Below are 21,895 nucleotides of genomic sequence, written 5' to 3'. Positions count from 1 at the left end.
CCGCAGATGACTGTTTTAACACATGGGCATCTAGAGATGGGCCCAGGCAGCATGTCCAACACCAGGGAACACAGCCTCACTTCCTGGTAATCATGTGACGCCCCGTTCACGTGAGTAATGTGTGAAGGGGCACTGTGGCTTAGCATCTAGAAGTCTTGAGGTGTGAGCCGGAAATCATAGAGTTTCACTCCATGATCCATGCACTCATGGGGTAAGAGGCTTGAGTCTTGCCACTCCCCATAAAGGAGATGAAGCAGGGCTTGACCCCTGGAAATATTCAAAAGGAGAGGTCACAGCAGCAGAGTGCGTGTTTTGCATGCAGAAGGAACACGGTAAAACAGCAGCAACGCATCCCTGAGACCCTGCAGCAATGAGAGGAGACTAGCTGGACTGATGATCTGACAGTATATTTATTTATTTGATCAATTTATAGACCACCTAACTATATCTGAAAAGGACAACACCAAGCGGTTTACTACATAAAAGTTTAACCCTACAAAATGTTTGCCGTTAAGACATTTAAAAACAGAATGCAAAAATCTCAGTTGAAGGTATTTTAAAAACCACACACACACAGACACACACACACAGACACACACACACACACTATTCTCAATTAAAATGGGAGAACTAACAGTCAACAAACTGGGCGCACGTACTGCCATCTCATAGCCTCATAACAAGCTGCTATTTTCTTTGCCTCCACCTGCAACGTGGGGATAATAATACCAGTCTGCTTTACAGGGCTGCCGGAAAGATCACTGAGATGGGGTGTGTGTGTGTGTGTGTGTGTGTGAGAGAGAGAAAGAGTGAGAAAGAGAGAGTGTGTGTGCTTGTCAGCGTATGGGAGAAGTGCTTTGAATATTGAGATGCGTAATTGCTAGACCTTATTTATTTCATCAAGCATTTGGCACCTGTTAGTCATCTTGCCAGCAGCGCAAGTTAAATTGGTTTTAATTTAAAATCAGATTGTCTGTTTTCATTATGTTTTTAATCATTTGTGTGAACTGCCCAGAGCAGGGTCAGACAACCCACTACCCGCAGGCCACATGCAGGTCCCCCGTCCTGTCTCTGTCCCCCACCTCACCCCACCCGGCCTTTTTTGCAGCCTCCACTTGCCCCAGCGATGTGGCAGCAGGGGAAAAAAAGCCCCCTTTAAAAGAAAAAATGGCAGTTTGCCACCAAATTTCTGCATTGCAGCGGCAAAAATAGGCTCTTGTAAAGCAAGTGTAAAGCAAATTTCAGTGGCACAGCAGTACAGCAAGGGGGGGCAGGGTGTCTGGGTGGCAACAAGGCTCACCGATCCCTGGAAGTGGCCCACCCCTGGCCTAGAGTAATCGTATTTCCAAAATATGTTCAGGGTTATACATTGTTAAAATACAAATCCATAAATATGTTAGCAGGTGGCAATAAGCCGAATTATTGTTAAAGTGCGACGAACTTCCTTGTTACACACTTGCAGTATTATACCTGTTTGGGATTCGGCTTGGACGCGTTCGCAGACCCTTTCAGCCTGCGAATCAAGGGAAGAAAAATACAAAATTAGCCAGGACGTGAGAATCACTCTGGGCTGCGTTCTCCTTTGCGTCAACTTCTGCTTACCTTGTTGTTGTCACTGCATGGTCTACTAAGTGACACATAGTGTCTAATTTTTCTGTAGGAAAACAAAACAACGGACAATAACATATTTCGTCTCCTCAGCCTTCAGCTCTGATTCTCTCGAATCTCCCCCCCCCCAATAAAACTGAGGACATTTTATTTCCTGGGGGCGGGGCAAGGAAGTTCAATGCTGGTTTGATAGGTTGCACAAACATTGCCGTTATGCTGTGCCAAGACCACAATCTTGCTCCCCGTGCAGGCTCCAGGTTTTTGAGGGCTCTTGGGCAAGACACCCTCAATGGCCCCCTCCCTCAGGGAGTCTGCCTTCTCACCACCATGGTCCCCAGCTGCTCTTGCACCTCCTCCTCTTTCTCATCCTTGCTGCCCCTTGCTTGCTTGACAAGCAGAGAGCCAGGGAGCAAGTAGGGAGGGGCATCTCCTGCTCCTCCTTCTCACCACCACCGTTGTCTGGGCCAGAGCAAGAAGCAAGGGAACAAACCGGTTGCGATGGTGAACAATGCCAATGAGCCCCTACTGGGGTTGGGCCCTTGGCAAATGTCCAGCCATGTCTACCCTTGAGGCTGTCTCTGCTGTCTCTCCCCGTTTCCCCCCCACCCCGAGTGGTGTGCTACCATCTGCTGCTTCTGGTGCTACTCCCTTCAGACCCTTCGTTTGAGGAGAATACAGCACAGCAAAAGATTCGAATAATAAATCTCTAATAAGAGTCCAAAGAATCCCTGGGTCGGCCATTTATTTATTTATTGGCTTCATTTGTCAAAACCTGCCCTTTGGAGGATCTTGCGAAATGCTGCGCCAAAGTCTGCAGGCTATTAATAAACTTCATGCTGATAAACACCCTTCTTTTATTTACAGATTGGCAACTGAGAGGGCACCAGCGACCAGCCGGATTTGGCAAAGAAGCCTCCGGTTGCTGACCTCTAGCATAGTTCAGTAGGAGGGCAGAACACAGGCATGGCATGTATAAAGCCTACAGTCTGATCCCTACCATCTGGTCAAAGGAGTTTCAGTAGCAGGGAACACCTGTCTGCTTGAGTCACTGGAGAGCTGCTGCTGGTTAAGGGAGACATACTTGGATATATGAGTTAGTGGTCTAGTGGAGGCGCCATAGCTTAGTGGTAGAGCACAAGCTTTGCATGCAGAAAGACCCAGGTTCAATTCCCGGTAACTCCAAGGAGGGCTGGAAAAATGCCTGCCTGAAACTCTGGAGAGCTGCTGCTGCCAGTCTGTCTAAAGACAAAGAACATTAAGAACTGTTGCCCATTGACAGTTAGCATCTGGCAGGGAGGCACAGAGGTCACCCGGTCATAGTCTTCTGCACTACAGGGAGATGTTCCGCATTTCTATTTACATTATAATAAATATTTCTAGATTTGCCTCTATACATATAAATTAGCATATGCAAATTTTATGCAAATTGCTAGCCTCCTCTCCCTTTTTCTTTGTCGATGCATTTCCTCTTTTTTGGCAGTTCATCAGCAGTCACCCTACTTCCGAGGTTATATGTCTGACTCAGCAAAGCTTCTGCTATCCAGAGTCAATCCTCTTTCTGACTCAGGATGATGTGGCTTATAAGGGAACAAAAAAATGGAAGCTTTTGAGCAGGCTGTTGTGCACTTTGGCCTTGGAAGAAAAACAAAATCCTACACCAAGGAAATGGAAATTTAGCAGAACGACATTAAGTCAAAATCAGTTAGGGGCCTGCAACAAAATGATGCAGCATGGAGTCCTTCTGTTCAGGATTCCAGACACTCCATTCCATTCCCCCTTCCATCTGGTTTTCCGAACTTTTCCTCCAACAGTTGGTCAGCATTTTTGTCCCCACAGAGCATTCTTAGTCCTCCTTGGGCTGTTTTGGAGTGTCCCCCCTGCCCTGCCCCAGGGATTTGTTTTTCTGAAGAGTTCTGGTACTTCTGCAAATCTCGGGGTTTCTCCGGGCCTGCTGATACCTCCCTCTTCCCCACGGTTGGTGCTGGTTTGGCTACATAAAGACCAGTTCTTGGAGAACTGAGGTCTGTATGACTATATATCAGGGGTGGGCAACCTTTATTTTGTCGAGGGCCACATTCTTCGTGGGGAATCTGTTGGGGGCCACATGCAGGCAGTGAGCGGGGCCAAAGCCATTGGTGGGCAGGGCCAAAACCAAAAGTGGGTTGCCCCTTTTCTCATTCTACCATACCCTTTCTCTCTCTTTCTGCCACATCATTTTCTCTCACTCTCTCTTCCTTCCCATGCAGTGGGCTGCCAGGGAAGGAACAGATTACTCTTGTCAGAGGTCTGGACTGATCGTATCTAAAGAGCTGAATGACATTAGGCCAAGGACCAGAGGTTGCTCAGCCCAGTGTATGTACTATGCTTTAACAATTCAGATGTTCAAATCATTTGGATTTGAGGGGGACTGTGGTTTGATTAGAAAGGGAATGCATGGAGACAAGAGTATGGAGATTAAAGACAGATGAGCAGCAAGGGAAAGAAAATAGGTGCCAAAGCCTTGGGAAGGAGATTAGAAAGCTCCACCCAGTCAGTGGAAATCTCATTCTAGGGTACAAACCTTCACCATGAGGGCTAAAAACTTTCATTTATTTTAAAAGAAAACCATAGCAAGCTATTCCCCATAAATATGGCTATGTTATTTTTTTATGGATAATTGATGCGAGGTCCCATACTGACAGTATATTTTGATTTTCAGGCTTACCCTCCCTGTCCAATGACAGGTATTATCTTCACATTTTGTTGTATGCTCTCTCCATTTTTCTTTTTGGTGTAGTATGTTCCTTGCCATTCCTGTAGATGGGATTCAAGGTTAAGTAAGAACAACATTCAGCTTAACAGCTCACAGGTCATTCTTAAAGCATACTGCCTCCTGATTTAATAGCATTCTCATGCATTCTGCCAATTCCTGTCTAACATTAGTTACTCCATTTATTTCTAATGTTTGTCTAACATTAGTTACTCCATTAATTTCTTCTTGGGTAAAGACTGTTTTTATTAATAATCTATTCTTGAGGCCTTTCCCCAGCACAGTTACTTATGTTTGATAGCACCCAAGAAAAATTTGTTATTAAGCAAAGGATCAGGGATATTGATAAGCGGAATATGTTTGTTCATTCTTATGATCTTATCTTATGAACCGACCCATACACTGTGATCAATATCTGAGGCCCTCCTCAGAGTGCCTCCCACAAGGGAGGTCAGAGGATGGCAACAACAGAGAGGGCCTTCTCAGTGGTGGCCCCTGATTACAGAATGCTTCCCCACTGACATCTGCCTGGCGCCAACACCGTCATCTTTTTGGCTCCAGGTCAAGGCTTTCCTCTTGTCAGGATTCCCTTAGCCCCCACCTTCACTTCAATTCCCAAACATACACAGATGAGAGGCTTCAGTCTATAGCTTTTAATCCATTACTTCACAGGGTCATACAGATGCAAATTCTTAGAGAACTCTCTGTCTACCAAGGAATGCCTTCAGGGGATCCAAATGGAATTTATGAGAGTTGCCCACATTTGAAGAGGTAGGCAGTCTCGCTAGGCTAACTTAAGTGGGGAGAGGTTCCTCTCGTGTCGTGAGGCCTCTAAGTGCAGCTTTTCATGCAAGGCCAATCGGGTAGACCCCTGCCTTCTCTTTCTTTGCTCTGCGCCTGGCATCTATTAGGTCAACCTCCTGTTCGCTGCCTCTCGGGGGGGGGGGGCGGAGTGAGGAAGGACCCTCAAGCTCAGCCATCTGCACGTTTATAACCTGAGAAGCAGGCCTACTCATATCTGGACTAGCCTGGGAAAACACCTCCCCCATGTCTGATGGTTCTTCAGAATCTGAACTGCTATCCCACTCCCTGTGCTCAGAGACACCTCTCCTCCCAGGCATTTGGAGGAATATGATGGGCTATTAATGCATCAGGTGTTTTGGTTGTGGTCCGTACTGATGTTATAGTTGTTTTATTAAGTATTTTTAAGGGAAATATCTTTTAGCTATTTTATATTTTGTACGTTTTAATAATTTTGTTGTAAGTCACCTTGGGTCTTTTTAAAGGGAAAGGCAACTAAGAAATTCAATAAAAAAATAAAAAAATAATGTCTGTTCCCCTTTGGTTCATGGTGCATGCATTCCAAACCTGAATGACTGTGCCCCCTTATTTAAGTTCCTTGTCTATGTCCAGATACTGAATATCCTTCTTCTTAGCTACATGTAATGCTATGCCATCTATGGGAATGGGAAGTAGATTTCAAAGAATTCCACTGATGCAAAGATTTTGCCCCTGTGATTCGGGGGAAATGGAAACTCTTCCACATATGCCTTTTCACTGTTATTTTTACACAGGAGGAAGGGAACCCTTGCTGTCTCCCCTAATAAAGACACTTCCTGACAGTTCAGATGAATTGCTCATTGATGTGTGTCTTGGTGGAACACATGTACAGGCAAACACATCACCTGTGGCTGCTGTCACCTCTGTTTTGATCCCAAGACAGCCAGTGTGGTGTAGTGGTTAGAGTGTTGGATTGGGACTCAGGAAATTTGGGTTATAATCCGCACTCGGACATGAAGCTCAATGGGTGATTTGGGCAGTCACTGACTCTCAGCCTAACCTACTTCTCAGGGTTGTTGTGAGGATAAAATGGAGAGGGGGAAGAGTACCATGTACGCCGCCTTGGGCTCCTTGCTAGAGGAAATAAAGGCAGGATATACATGTAATAAATAGATAGATTAGAAGAAAGCCTCTCTCCAAACCCAATTCAAAGTTCTGGTAGTGACCTTTAGGACCCTTCATGGCTTGGTACCTTGGTACTCGAAGGATTGCCTCTTACCATACATAACTACCCGGATCCTGAGATCTTCACCTGCGGCCCTCCTTTGCGTACCCCTGCCAAGTGAGGCATGGTGGGTGGCTACGAATGAAAGGGTCTTTTCAACAGTGGCACCCTGGTTGTGGAATACCTCCCGCCCACACACACACACAGCCACCCCTGAGAAGTTTGCCCCAGGCGCCCCCTTTAATGCTTTTTTGGCACCAGGGCAAGCAAAAATTGTTTCATTTTCCAGGCCTTTCCAATCACATTGTAGCTATTAACCTCATTTTAGCTGTGCTGATTTTTATTCTCTGCTCCCCATTTGTCTGGGATTTGTTGCTCCCGATTGTATCTGATGTTGTTTTAATGCTATATTTCATCTTATTACATTTTGATTGTATTGTATATTTTAAATTGGTTGTTATTTTATCCTGTGAACCGCCCCAAGACCATTTTGTTGCCGTTGCTGTTGTTGTTATGAGGCAGCCTATCCTGTAAATAACTCAAACAAAACGTAGAGAAATATAATCAAATACACCTTCAGCTAGTATTTGACACCTTCAAAAACACTGTCATTTTAGCCCTTATTTCTCTGACAGATTTGAACACATTCCCCGGCACACTGTGACACTAGTGTTTACGGCCAAATGCAAATGGCAACCAAAGGATTTCCTTTCCAGGTCAGAGCTTTGACACACACACACACACACACACACCATGAGTCATCCTTCTCTTGCATCGACTCCTGGATGCATTAATGCCTAGATGTGCGTAGTGCTTGTGATTCATTGTAGCATCTTCATCAAATGTAGCGTCAATAACCTGGCGCTTCATAATGTGGCATCACCCAGTCATCTCACCTGACTCACACAGGGCCACATGCGTGGTGTGATGCACATGTATCTTTGCAGCAGCCACTCGTACACTTGTTTTGTACCAGTGGTATGGCTACATGGCTCCTACAACATTCCCTGCTGCCCTGGGTGGGCCAAGGCTGTCCCCATGGGAACGTGACACAGACCAGGGAAGTACGATGCTGGGAATTCCATTCCATTTAAGCCTGACAGGATTTTGCGATGTTTTTTTGTTCTGATAAGTAGTGGCAGACTGTAGCACATTCTTTTTCCTGATTCTGGAAATGTTTGTATTTTTTCGCGCACGTTAAATAAATGCATTTTCTTTCCGTTCCTGTGCTTTGCGCAAATGGGACTGTGATTTGTGTTGTTCTGTTTTTCGGGCCCTGTGATTTATGCAATGGGATCATGTTTCATTTTTTCATTTTTCATGTCCCATGATTTGCACAAACAGGAACTTTTTATTCCCCCCCCCCACCCCATTTTTTCCCCATGCAACAATAAGACATGAATGGGTAGCTTCATATGTTGCCCTCATGAAAGGACAAATTAATCTGAATCCCCTTTTATCTGTTTTGGAGTGCTGGAGAATGGAGTAGACTCCCTTCCAGCAGCAACCACTACGTGCAGATAAGGCTGGGCAGGGGCAGACATCTGGCTTGCCTTGTGGTCAGCAGCAGGAGGATGTGAAGGAGCTTTCTTTCCAGCTGGACCAGCAGCAACAGCAGCCTTTGCCCACTAAGAGAGAACAGCTGTTGCCAGATAAAGTGATGAACTGCAGTTTTAAAATCAAAGCTAGGCACTGCTCCTGCCAGAGACAGCGTTCGTTTTCCTTCTCCTTTTTGGAAGTTCAGGGCATGGTAAGATAAGGCAATCCTGAAAGCCCCTTTAGCCATGTCCAACTGTAGTGGCTCTTGCACAAAGGGAGATCTGCCCTCTTCTCTAGCATTCTGAAACAGACAATGATTGAAAGGCACCTTTTCCTTCACTTGGAGAGTGATTTGTGAACCAGCCCGAAGTGCCAATTCAGATGAGATATTTTTCAACGCAGGTACCACACCTGAGCGCCCAATGCAAGTGTGCTGAGCCAGACTGAGTCACAAATGTAGTATTTTATGGCACTGGACCCTGCCAAATAAGCATGAGAAGCTGCCCATACACGTGCAGAGAAAAACGTTCATGAATAGAATGGGCCCCAAAGCCACAAAAATGCAGAGACTAACAGTAGGGAGTATAGGCAGCAAACTCAACTCCACTAGGTCACTGGAGCCAGCAGCCATTTTGGCTCCTCTTCTCCCAGAACAGTCTCCTTAGTAGGGATGGCTAAGAATTTCATTCAGCTCATTTTATTGATAAGAACTTACCAAATTTGCAAATTTATTCATAAAGGGGATGGAAAGAATGGGAGATTTAAAATTTAAAATGTGGGAGAAACTGGAATGAATAAACGTTCATCCAGGGCAATGGCTCTGCGTAGTTAGCTTTTAAAAGTCTGGGTTTGAATACCTGTGTATTCAACCATGTTTTTGGCACTGAATTAAAGTTGCCATGTTTTTTTTTCTGACAGGCATCCCATCTTTAACAGCTACAACATGGTCCTCTCCATACCATACTAGAAATGTCTAGTATGAATAGTATGAACCTATTGAAATTTGGCTGGTGCAGAGGCATGAGAAATTAGGTTTGGTTAGGTTTTTTGCAAGAATTTACCAACATTCGCAAATTTCTTCATAAGGAAAATGAAATTTTGAAAATTCAAATGCGAGAGACAGCGAGACTGAAAGATTCTCCCATCCCTACTCTTCAGTGGCCATTCTAGCTGGTCACTAGAAGATCAAATATGTAAATTTTTACAGGCTCAATTTGCTTGCTCTTTTCTCCTCTTCCCTCCCGTTCCTTTTTTATCATGCCTATTAAATTATAAGCCTCCAGGAAGGAACTGTCTGTCCTTTAATCTCTGCACAGTGCTTAGTCAATTTTAGGCGCTTTACAAGTTAATAATAATAATTCAGTCAGAAGTCCAGTCTTATTTATTACATTTTTATCCTACCCATGTTCCAGTGAACTAGGGCAGCTGTGTGTGTGTGTGGCGGGGGGGGGGGGGGGTTACTGCATGTTATCTTTACAACGGTCTTGCAAAATAGGTTATGCTGAGAGATGAAAATTTGTCAAGGGCCTCTGAGTTAGCTTCGTGAACAAGCCCACCACCATTCACTGAGTCATTGTTAATGTTAACATACATGCAAAATTAGACAGATACTTTACCTTTTCTATCTTGATGCAAGAATTAATAGTGTCAAGGAAATCAGCTTTTTTTTCATTTGTAGGCACTTCTGTTAGCTCCTTCCCTATTAATTCGCCTTTTTGATAGCCCATCACGGTCTCAAATGCAGGATTTACGTACTGTGAAATGTGTTTAAAAAGACACTCCAGTGAAACCAAAGCGAAAATGGAGAAGTTAACATCCAGTTGCACATTCATCTAATTTTAAATCTTGCTGTGAAGCTCACATAGAAGTACTTTCTCTGTACTATTCCATAAACAGTTGCTTTAAAATTTGTCCCCTCCTCCAAATATACAATGAAATACATTAGGAAATGTGAGTAAACAGGCCTGTGAAAATACTGAGCCAACCTTCTCAGGAGGAATGTGAAATTCAGGCATTTCCAGTGTTCTATTCATGTTTCTTCAGACGTCCACTGTGTACCATGAAGCTTACCCCAGTACAGGCTTCCTCAACCTGGCGCCTTCCAGATGTGCTTGGACTACAATGCCCATTATTCCCAGCCAGCATGGGCATGCTGGCTGGGAATGGTGGGAGTTGTAGTCCAAACACGTCTGGAGGGCGCCAGGTTGCGGAAGAGTGTCTTAATTAGCATGTTTTGTATTGCAGCCTTAGACACATTAAGCAGGGACCACCCACACTAAAAGAAACAGCATAAATTAATACCAAAAAGCAAGGACAAGTTGCAAGCCAAACAACACTGCAATTTCACACCTACCAATTATCCAGGCCAGCTCCAGATCTGAGGGGGCCTTGGGTGGGACCCCTCCTACATCAGAGCCCTTCATGTTAGGGATGTACGAAACTCACGTACCTTTTTGCGGAATCTTTCGTGGGGGGGGATGGGGGGGAGGTGATCTGGTCCTCCCCCCCCGGAATCCTCGATGGCGGGCTCCGCTCCGCGGCCAGGGCCGTCCACAGCTGGATTTCCAGCCACGGATGGGCTGCTGCAGACACAAATGGTGGCTGCTGTAGCGGCCGCTGTAGCGGCCGCCATTTGCGTCCAGCCAGGCAGCCATGATAGGCTACGTAAGAATTTACGTAGCCTATCACGGCTAACCTGCCCCCCCCCAAACCCAGTGTACGCAAATGGCGGCTACGGCGGCCGCCATTTGTGTTCCCTATTTTTCACTGATTTATCTTACGTAAATGTTTAAATAAACAAATTATGTAAATATTTAATTATTTACGCAAGATAAATCAGCGAAAAATAGGGAATGCAAATGGGGGCCGCCATAGCCGCCGCCATTTGCATACGCTGGGTTTTTTTGGGGGGGTTAGCCGTGATAGGCTACGTAAATTCTTACGTAGCCTATCACAGCTGCCTGGCTGGACGCAAATGGCGGCCGCTACGGCGGCTGCCATTTGCGTCCGCAGCAGCCCATCTGCGGCTGGAAATCCGGCTGCGGATGGCTCTGGCTGGCTGCTCTGCGGCCTGGCTGCGGAGCGGACCTAGCCATCGAGGATTCCGGGGGGGAGGACCGGATCGCCTCCCTCCCATCCCCCCCCACCGCGAAAGATTCCGCGAAAAGGCAAGTGAGTTTCATACATCCCTATATCTTGACACCAGACCAGCTGGGTCACAACCGAGTGCAGGCCCCCTTGAAAAATTTCTGAATCAATCTCCAGCTCCCCCCTCCCCCAAGCTGAATAACAGAAACATCATTTTAATGACACATCAACATATCCCCGCCCCCCCCCCCCCCGAAAAGCTTACACTTGATCTTCGAGGCAGCCAACATAAAAGTTGCCTTTGTCTTTGTGACTTTGGGCTAAACATAAAAGCCATTCGGCTCTGTAAATAAGCAAGCCTTGTAATTTTAAATGCTATGTCAATAAGTGTTCACTTATTTAAAACAAAAAGTGCTTAAGATGATTTTTTCCCAGAAGTTAATACAGGAAAATATGTGCAGAACCAATAACAGATTCTGACAGATAGGTAAATAGGTAGACAGGCAGGCAGACACAGGCATGCACAGACACGCATGCACACACGCACGCGCATACACATATATATCTATATCTCAAACAACACCGCAAATTGTAACTAAACGGTACAAAGACAAGACCCAGAATGGGGGTGGAAACTGGTGGCTGACTACGACTCCCATCTGCCCCAGCCACCATGCCTAATAGCTGGGGATTGATGGGAGCTGCAGCCCACCAAAATCTGGAAGGTCACAGCTTCCTCACCCCTGCCATAAATGCATTTGACACTCAAATAACACCCCAACCAGAACAAACCTGTATTACGTGGTCTTCACTTGTAATCTCAATGGCTTCTTGACTTTTCTCTAGTGCTGTAAATATTGAATTACAAGCCCTGAAAACAAAAGGGGGAAAATGGAGCGGACTCATTAGATGCAAGTTGTTCGACTTGTAATTTTTAGAATGATAAATAAATCGAACAACTGGGACCTGCGACAAAATGCTGCATTGCAGAGTCTTCCCTGTTTAGGATTTCAGCCACTCCATCCCATTTCTCCTCCCAGCCCTGGTTCCCTCCATCCAGCAGCCAGTCACCATTCCATGCCCACTGAGCATGCTCAGTCCTCACTGGGCTGTTTTGGAGGTTTCTCCCCCGATTCCTTGTACTTCTGAAAACCTCAGAGTTCACCTGAAGCTGCTGATTTCCCCCCCCCCCCTTGTGCACAGGCACTGCCTTTTTGGCATCTGAAGAACTGAAATCACTGTTAGCTTGTATCACCCTTCTCCAGCCTGGTCCCCTCCAGATATTGTGGACTTCAATTCCCATCAGCCCCAGCCAGCATGGCCAATGGTCAGGAATCCTGGAAGTTTTCACACTGGGAGAGCCAGTGTGGTGTAGTGGCAAGAGTGTTGGACTGGGAGCTGGGAGATCTGGGTTCTAATCCCCACTCGACCATGGAAGCTCACTGGGTGACTTTGGGCCAGTCACAGACTCTCAGCCCAACCTACCCCACAGGGTTGTTGTTGTGAGGATAAAATGGAGAGGAGGAGGATAATGTAAGCCGCCTTGGGTTCCTTGCAAGAGGAAAAAAGCCGGGATATAAATGCAGTAATAAATAAAAATAAAATAAATAAATAAGTTGTCATTCAAAACATCTGCAGGGCACCAGGTTGGGGAAGGCTGGTATATATTCCACTGGAAGTAGTAAGTTCAATTCAAAGGAAGATGATTAGTAGCGGTAGATCTGATTGGCCATTCGGCTTTCTGTCATGTCCAGCATGAATGGAAAGTTGTGCCAATCCATGTTTGCTCATTTATACGGAATGTCATTTATGTGGATGGTGCTTTACAGTGTACCAGAGAGGGGAAAGAATATGCATTTCAGGTGCCCTTCTTAGTAACACACTTACTAGGAAATGTAAGGTGTGTTGTGTTGTCTTGGTTAGAGTGTTCGGCTGGGACTCGGCCATGAAGCTCACTGGGTGACTTTCAGCCAGTCACTGACTCTCAGCCTAACCTACCTCACAGGGTTGTTGTGAGGATAAAATGGGGAGGAAGAGGAGGCCTATGTAAGCTTCTTGGGTTCCTTGCAACAGGAAAAATGGTGGGATATAAATGCAATCAATCAATCAATCAATCAATCAGTGCAATGGGATTTACTTCCAAATTAATGTGCACAGGGTTGTGCATTTAGACTTCTAAAGTAAACCTTGCTGAATTCAACAGGGCTTACTCCTAAGTAAGGGCAGGCTTACGCCAGCCTTCCCCAACCTGGTGCCCTCCAAATGTGCTGGGCTGCAATCTCCATTGTCCCCACCTAGTAATGGGCTTGCTGGTTGGAGATGATGGGGGCTGTGCAAATCTGGAGGGCACCAAGGCTATAACTGGGCATTACAGAGCACATCTGGTGTCACTAACTTGCTTCCTTTCCCCTCAAAATGTCGACTATTTTTATTAATTCAATATATTTCTTAGCTGCCTTTCAAAATTGTGGTCTTCCCAAGGCAGCTTACAATATAAAAACAGTACAATTTAGAATCAAACAAATTATAAAAAGCAACTTACACTTAAACAATTTTAAGATAAGCCAGTTAAAATGAAATACGGTAGAATTTCAAATTTCCAACAGTGGCAAATGCCATAAAGCCTTTCAATTAAAATATGTTTTTACTTGTTTACTTGCACTGGCTGCCAGTCCATTTCCGGGCCCGATTCAAAGTGCTGGTGTTAACATTCAAAGCCCTTAACGGCTTGGGGCCAGGTTACCTGAAGGATCGCCTCCTCCCATATGTGCCTGCCCGGACCTTGAGATCATCATCAGCGGCCCTTCTCCGTGAGCCCCTGCCAAAGGAAGTGAGGCGGGTGGCTACTAGGAGGAGGGCTTTTTCTGCTGTGGCACCCCGACTCTGGAATGAGCTCCCTAGTGAGGTTCGCCTGGCACCTACATTGTATTCCTTTCGGCGCCAGGTGAAGGCCTTTTTATTTTCCCAGGCATTTTAGCATTTTAGCTTTCTAAATTTTTATCGTTGCTGTTTTAAATCTGTATTTTAAACTCCTGCACTGCTGCTAGGTTTTATTGTGGTTGTATTGTTATATTGTGGTTTTAATGTTCTATATATTTTAAATTGTTTTATTGTGTGTTGTTTGGTTTTAATTTTTGTGAACAGCCCAGAGAGCTTCGGCTATTGGGTGGTATAGAAATAAATAAATAAATAAATATAAATAATTTTAAAGCCTCCTTAAAAGCAGCCACAGATGGCTGCATATCTCTCAGAAAGGAATTCTAGGGGCTGCCACTAAGAAGGCTCTCTCTCTGGTGCATGGGCGCAGAACATTAGCCCCAGGGGCCAAACATAGCCTTTGCGTGGTCCCAATCCAGCCCTCCAAGGTTTCCCAAATGGCCATGCTCCTTCCACTGGGCCCATCTCTCTTTCCCCCAAACACCAATTGTCTGGTGGGTTCCTGGTTTTTGTGCAGGTTTATTCACCATTCTAAATGGTCAAAATGCTTCTACTAAGGCTCACTTACTGGCACTAGGAGCTTTCAGCTAAAATAAGTGAGCATTTTTGGCTCCACTCCATTTGTCTTGGGCCTGCCCCCTTTTGCTTTCAGCTCTGCCCACCACTGGAATGTGGCCCCCAAGAGCTTCTCCGAAAGGGAATTTGGCCTTCAGGCTGAAAGTGGTTCAACACCCCTGTTCTAGTGCCTCTAGTACAATTACAAAGGGCATGGAGAGTTTCCCCACCCCTGCTCAACAGCCCTGGCTGCCACAGACATGGACAGGGATCGCCACAATGTGATGACATCATATATTTGTAATAGTAGAAGTCAGAGGATGCGAGAGGAGGTAGAGATGCTACGCTGTTGTTTTCAGGGATAGTTCCATAATGTCTAATTCTAAATAGCTCATGACCAGGTTATCTCAAGGATTGCCTCCTTCCATATACACTTGCCTGGACCCCAAGATCGTATTCAGGGGTCCTTTTCCGGGAACCCCTACCAAAGGAAGTGAGGTGGGTGGCTATCAGGAAAAGGGCCTTTTCTGCTTTGGCACCCCAGCTGAGCTCCCTAGAGAGGTTCACCTGGCACCTACGTTGTACGCCTTTCGGCACCAGGTGAAAGCCTTTCTATTCTCCCAGCATTATAGCACTCTAGTCTTTTAGCTCTGCTGTTTCAAATCTGTACATTAAATCTCTGCATTGCTGCTAGGTTTTATTCTGGTTGTATTTTTATATGGTAATTTGAAGCTTTCATATTTTATATTGTTTTATGCTGTACTTTGTGGATTTAATTTTTGTGAACCGCTCAGAGAGCTTCAGCTATGGGCAGTATAGAAATGAAATGAATAAATACATAAATAAATAAATAGTGGGCCTTTAGTCCAATTGTCACTGGTTCACAGGACAGGGAACTCTATCCTGTATGGGAGAAAGGTCTACGTCAGGGACCCCCAATGTGGTGCCCAAGGGGACCTCCACTGGCACCCACAAAGCTCTCCACTCCCTGACCACTTAAAAAAAAAAATTGAAGCCCCCTTTCTCCCCTCCAGCCTTGCTCCTTCTCTCCTCTCTACCCCTTTGCCTTGCTGTTTCCCTCTCCCTCCCAGCTTCAAAGTTTACTATTTCTCTCCCCACCTCTTTGGCTTGCTGTTTCTCCCCCTTCCTAGACTCTAGCCACACAATTTCTCTCTCCCCGCCCCTTCCACTACTTTAGCTCTTTTTTGACTAGCCAGGCCACCACAGCAGCCATTATGGGACCAGCCACATCCTCCTTGGGTGCCATTTTGTGGTAGTGCCCAAAAGCAGTTTTGCAAATTCCCAAATGTGCCCACAGGCCCTGGTCTACATAGTAAAGAACATGCAAGCAGTACTGTTGTCAAGGTGAGAGTTAATATTTGGAGGTGGGGCCATTTGCCTCCCAAACATGGGAAGAAGAAGCAGCCCATTGTGTTTGTTGTTAATATGGTTGCCAGAGTTAGAGGCTCTGGGACTCCACTGGGTTATATCAGGGGTGGGGAACCTCCTTCAGCCCGAAATTCCGTTTCACAGAAGCTCTCTGAGGCTACAATCCAGTGGTGGATGAGGCTGAAGGCAAAAGGCGTGCGGCCAATATTAAAGTAAATACCAATGTATTGTATCTTAAAGCTCTCATTACCAGTAAGTAAGCCACAGAAGAGGCATTTCGACGTTTTAGAATGGGAAGAAAAACTCCAGGGAAGCTAGGAAAACACCAAACGATCAGTGGTTGGGAAAAAGGGGTTCTGAAACTCTATTACCGCAGTCAATTCCAGTTCAAGTCTTGCTTTCTCTGGGTTGGTGTCCCAATTTTGGAATGCCCTTCCCCAAAGGGTATACCTGGTACCAACTTTATTCACATTTTGGCACATCTAAGACCAGGCATTTATGAATGGTTAGCTGCTGCTACAATCTATCTCACTGCTGACTATTTCAATGGTTTTATTATATGTTTATAGCATTTTATTGCAGTTTTATGGTTGTTGCTTTAACACTGCTGTTATCCGCCCTGGGATATTTATGAAGGGCAGGATATAAACAGAATGAAATAAATAAATGAAAATAAACACCAACTGCTGCATTCTGGACCACTGGAAGTTTCCAAACTTTCTTCAAAGTCAGCCCTCCGACAATCCACTCTAGAAGTTACCACCTCTCCCCATGTTGGCCATGATTGGCATCTTTCATACCAATGATATTTAGGTTAGGTAAAATTACCTTAGTTTAAATTGTGCCTGCGCTTCTCCAAATTCCAGCTGGATGAGTTCATTGTAACAAGCCATGATGTTGGAATTTTCGATATATCTCTGTTTTAAAAAAAAGTTAAATAGTCAGAATGTCCCTGTTGTCTGCTTACCTGTAAATACATCTATCAGAACATAGGAAGCTGCCTTATACTGAGTCTGGCATGTGGTCCATCTAGCCCAGTATTGTCGACACAGACTGGCAGCAGCTCTTTCAGGCAAGGGTTTTTCCTGCCCTACCTGGAAATGCTGGCAACTGAACCTGGGATCTTCTACACTAAAGGCAGGTTCTCTACCACTGAACTACAGTCCCTCTTTCCCTATCATCTGTCTGTCTGTCTGTCTGTCTGTCTATCTACCTACCTACCTACCTACCTACCTATCTACCTATCTTATCGTATCTATCTTATCAATCTTATCTATCTTTTTTACACTTTTAGGCCACCCAATAACTGGGTCGCATACAGGTAATTTTTTTGAAGACATGAAATCACAATAAAACAGTATTAAAGGAACACAAAATAAAATAGCTCAAAGTAAAAGTGTGACTTAAAATATAAAAATTATTTCCTATGAGCAAAGCCATTCCCTGCCTGCCACCCAACAGATGTCATTTCAGCTATGAACAGTTACATGTCAATGACAGATAGGTGACACTTGCTGGTTATAGTATGGAATGTCAGTGGCGACATGTATTCTTGTAATAAGCATGTGCATGCGCGCGCACACTCAGAGGCACACCGGTGAAAGTTACAACTAGGGATACTCAGTTATTTCTTTCAGTCTGCATTTTAAGAAATCTAACCTGATTCTCACTTCCCAGACTAATGTGTAGATTGCAATGTTCTCTTTGATTTCTGCACATCTCCCAAGTTTTGTGACAATTGACTCCAAAGATGTACCAAAATCCATATAAAAATGTACTCTTTAGGTTAAAATGCATACAAAAGTGCATGTTTTTGAATCTACATGTAGAAAAAGGAGCATTTTTAGGGTAGGATATGTCCAAAAATGTGTACTTCAAGGGGAAATATGTTCAAAAATAATTCAAACAGTTGTGCTGTTTTTTTAAGAACAAAACAAGAGCCATGCTGGATCAGACAAAAGTCCTAGTCGAACATTCTGTTTGCACAGTGACCAACCAGCTGCCTGTGGGAAGCCCAGAAGTAGGACACAAGTGCAACAGCACCCTCCCACTCGTGTTCCCCAGAAATTGGTGTACATAGGCAGACTGCCCCGATACTGGAGGTGGCATATAGCCATCCGGACTAGTAGCTACTGATAGCCTTATTCTCCATGAATTTATCTAAACCTCTTTTAAAGCATCCAAACTGGTGGCCTTCACTACATGTTGTGGTAGCGACTTCCATAGTTAGACTATGCACTGTGCGAAGAAGCATTTCCTTTTATCTGTCCCGAATCTCCCACCAATCAGCTTCATGGGATGACCCCACTGGGCTCTAGCATTACAAAAGAGGGAGAAATGTCTCCCTATCCACTTTTTCCACACCATGCATAATTTTGTACATCTCTATCATGTCTCCTGACTCGCCTTTTTCCTAAGCTAAACAGTCCCAGACGTTGTAACCTTTCCTCATACGGGAGTTGTTCCAACCCCTTTTAAAACAAATTGCAGATTGATTTGGAAAAAGGATGGAATGGACTGATGAATGAACACCTGCGAAATAGACACAGACCTGATGTAAACTGGTCTGTGCATCCCTAATTGTGCTAGTCATCTACATACGATTGTCAGCATTCATTTTCTGATGTCCAAAAAGCAGGGAAACATGTTATTTTCAGACGTGTACAAAATCAATCTGGGATTGTCAGTGTTCACATGTGAATGGTGGCATTCAGTAAATATATCCCAGGCTCAGGGATTGGTTGGGCTAAAAACATCAACATAAATAAATACACCTACCCTTGTGAAGCCAGCAGAAATGAAGGGTAGTATTGAGGATTCTTCACGATCTGCATGTCTTAAAAACAGAAGAGGAAGAATGGCAAGATGTCAGAATTTTTTTTTTCTCTAGTTAATAATACTATCAGCATCTGCAGTCTGCAATGCTATCTGTGGAACTGCTGTCAAAGGATACTTTCCAAACAGGGTGTCTGAGATACTCATCATGGCTGTAAGCCAGCAACCATCACACAAGCTTCCATGGGTATTACATTTTTAAAAAATCTAAAAATGTATATCCTGCGTCCCAGCTGGAGTGCCCAATGCAGACCAAATAACGATGTTACACATGTGGCCATAAATCCATGTACTACAAACAATACCTATCATCAGCCTTCAAGAACCCCCCTTGCCAACCAGACAGAGGTGAGAAAGTATTTGATCTTGGAGAGCCAGAATGCTCAGGGAGGAAGGTGGCACACAGACGCTAAATTCGGCTGCTGAAAAACCTGGAGTAGATTCTGGGGAGAGAGCCTGTTCTCTAGTTCTGAATGGCATCAGCAAGAGTTTCTTCCCTTTCACCCCCCCACCTTGCCTGGGAACAATGCAGAGCTGATTGGTTGACTGAGTGTGTTGGGGCGGAGCTAGCAGCACCGTTTTCAGCCTCCCTCTGGTGCTGTTCAATATTGTGCTTCTTTCACTCCCTTTCCACGTGCAAAGCTGCTTCCCCCACATAGTTTTTTATGCATCCCTTCCCCAGTGCTATTCTTTTCCTGGAACTCAGTAGCAGCCGCTAAAGAATGCTTGCAGCCACAGTCTCCACCCCTCACCCTGAGAATATATGCCTTCCAAATACCTGCAACTTCATTCCAACTTCCAGTAGATTGGGGTTTTTTTTAAGAACAAGAAGACTCGCTTTGTAAACTGATTGACTGAATGGATGGAAGAAGGCAGAGAGCAATTTCAAATCCCGCAATTGTTTAGTACCTGACCTGCTTCTTCCCCACTCCCCACCAGTCTTTCTCCATTCCCCACCCCTCCTTGCAACTGACTTCTCTCTCTGACTCCCCCTTTCCACATCAGAAAGAAAAAAGGCTGATTAAGACAACAACAAAACAAAACAAAAAACCCAAAATCAACAAAAAGGCTAGGTTGTGAAGGGGAGCTGCTGCAGGGAAGGAAGAACAATCTGGAGTGGATTGCTTTGGACTGCAATCTGGAGGGGGAAAGTCTATGTCTCCTTGCCTTTTTAACCCTGGTTTTGCAAACAGATGATGGCTGGTCTGGTCTGGGGCTTGCCAGGGAAGTGACAGCAATGTTTAATTTTCAAAAAGAAATGTGCAAAGGACTCAGGCTTATGGGGAACAATGCCATTTGAGCTATTACTCCTTCTCCTTAATTCTGTGGGAGAGACAGGCTGCCATTTGCTGGGTAGGAAAGGCAAGGCACTCTTCATGTGTTCAGAGGCACTTCCACTATTTTACAGGTTGTGGGCAAAACACGAGGGATTTGGGAAGGGTTCAGTATCCACTCCCCCTGAATATTTCTTGAAACCTACCCCCATCTACTCAAAGATACAGGTTTTTTGCCATCATGTGGCTCCACCCACCCACAGTTGCACACACATCACAGCATGAGGCATTTTTAAAACATCTCCATTATAAGCCTGTTTTTGCATTATTTGCCTGTCAAACACAAACCTATAACCCAGAAGTCTATGTTCAGGAGCTACACAGCCAACAATCATCAGTAAAAATAACAGAGAACAAGCCATTATTTCAGGGCTTACAGCATTGTAATCATGGACTTTGCATTCATTTATTATTTTACACAGGAACATGATGATATTTCTCATTTACCTCCGCACGACACCAATAATAACAGTGTTTTCAGACGGCTTTGTTGTTCTAATGGACCTTAAAAAAATCAAAATAAGTTAATAAGTTCTATTTTATTTTTAGTATTTATTAACACATTTTTCTAAACTGCCTTTCACGACTTAAATGCCTCACAAGGTGGTGAGGTATTCTACAGCACATTTGAAATAAGCACGACAGGGTTTATTTTATTTTCATTCACAGATGCTTAAATAAAAAAAAATAAAAACTGAATCCTAACTATTGATTAAGAGAACAGCCACAGCGGTTTATGAATGTCGGCAGAGAAATGGGACGACTCGCAGAGCTGGTTTTGATCAACAGCTGGAGGCGGGTTATCCAAAAGCAGGGTTCAACAATCTCTCTTGCCTCCCTCGCCACGGTGAGGAATCAGCCAGGCTCTGGCAAGCGAGACAAGCTCAAGGTTCGCTTCCAACACTGGAGCTGCGGAGTGGCAGGTGTGTCCCTGCCTCCTCCCCAGCTCCACACGTGGGTGAAAGCCAGCGATCTGTTTTAGGTCAGCACCTGCTGGATGAAAGCTGAGAGTCGGAGCAAACCTCTGCCTACCCCTCTCTTGCTCCGAATGGGAGCGTAACGGCTCAGGCTTGTCTCTGTGCCTGCAGAAATGATTGACCGCTGTTAATCATGGGATTGTCACTGTCAGGAATTTCTGCATTTAATTTCCTTTTGTCCTCACTGTTTACAATTCTCCCCTCCATCCCCCAACTACCACCATTACAGCCTATACTGTCTATAAATCTGAAATTCTCTATACAGTGGCACTGTTAATACTGGACCACCAGGCCAAAGTCTGGGGCCCACAGCCTGGATGGCCCCCAGACAGCACCAGGGAGGCATGTAGCTGCAAGCACAAGTGCTGCCAGGTAAAGGCTGCAGCCATGCGCTGTTTCAACTTGAAGTATTTATCCCATTCTGGGAGACTGGCAGCAAGTTGAGTCAATCAGGAGCTACCCTTTGGGGAGCATGGCCAATGACAGCATGGATCAGCGAGGCGGTATGCAAACTAAAGGTATTTGTTTTGTCCAGGAATAGTACAGGCCAGTCCCTTTAACTGCTGGGTTCCATCTTCCCAATCCATCCACAGTCACAAAGTTAACTGTTTTTGTCTGCCCAGAAGCCGAGTGACAAAAAGGGGTGGTGGTGGTGGTGGCAGCAACCATTACATGTTTATTGTATGGCATATACTTGCACAAAACTGTAAACTTGCAATAAAACACCAGAAAATGAAAATACGAATGCGCTGGAGCTTCAAAAATAAAAATATGAATGGAGCTTGCATGTTACAAAGAATGCTAAACTTTAACAAGACAAGATAAAACCTTTGCCCCATGGCCACTTGATTTATACTCTAAGCCCCAAATGCTGGCAAGT

At 44.9% G+C, this 21,895-nt stretch overlaps 1 protein-coding gene across 5 annotated transcripts in view; it reads right to left on the bottom strand.

The window, feature by feature from the left end:
• PDE8A (phosphodiesterase 8A) overlaps positions 1-21,895 on the bottom strand; it is a 233,260-nt gene that overhangs the window by 25,812 nt on the left and 185,553 nt on the right. For all 5 annotated transcript variants that reach the window (XM_084817234.1, XM_084817232.1, XM_084817233.1 and 2 more), the window contains 8 exons: positions 20,486-20,542; positions 18,648-18,705; positions 16,698-16,786; positions 11,781-11,859; positions 9,518-9,655; positions 4,313-4,401; positions 1,603-1,654; positions 1,471-1,513 (listed from right to left, as the gene is read on the bottom strand). In XM_084817234.1, the coding sequence (XP_084673360.1) occupies positions 1,471-1,513; positions 1,603-1,654; positions 4,313-4,401; positions 9,518-9,655; positions 11,781-11,859; positions 16,698-16,786; positions 18,648-18,705; positions 20,486-20,542 (605 nt within the window). The remainder of the gene's footprint in view (positions 1-1,470; positions 1,514-1,602; positions 1,655-4,312; positions 4,402-9,517; positions 9,656-11,780; positions 11,860-16,697; positions 16,787-18,647; positions 18,706-20,485; positions 20,543-21,895) is intronic.

This window comes from Heloderma suspectum, chromosome 11 (assembly GCF_057233095.1).
Source record: "Heloderma suspectum isolate Gila_16-S chromosome 11, 16-S_ref, whole genome shotgun sequence".
In the NCBI taxonomy this organism is placed as follows: domain Eukaryota; kingdom Metazoa; phylum Chordata; class Lepidosauria; order Squamata; family Helodermatidae; genus Heloderma; species Heloderma suspectum.
Note: the sequence above shows the minus strand (reverse complement) of the source record. Positions and strands in the feature narration are given on the sequence as shown.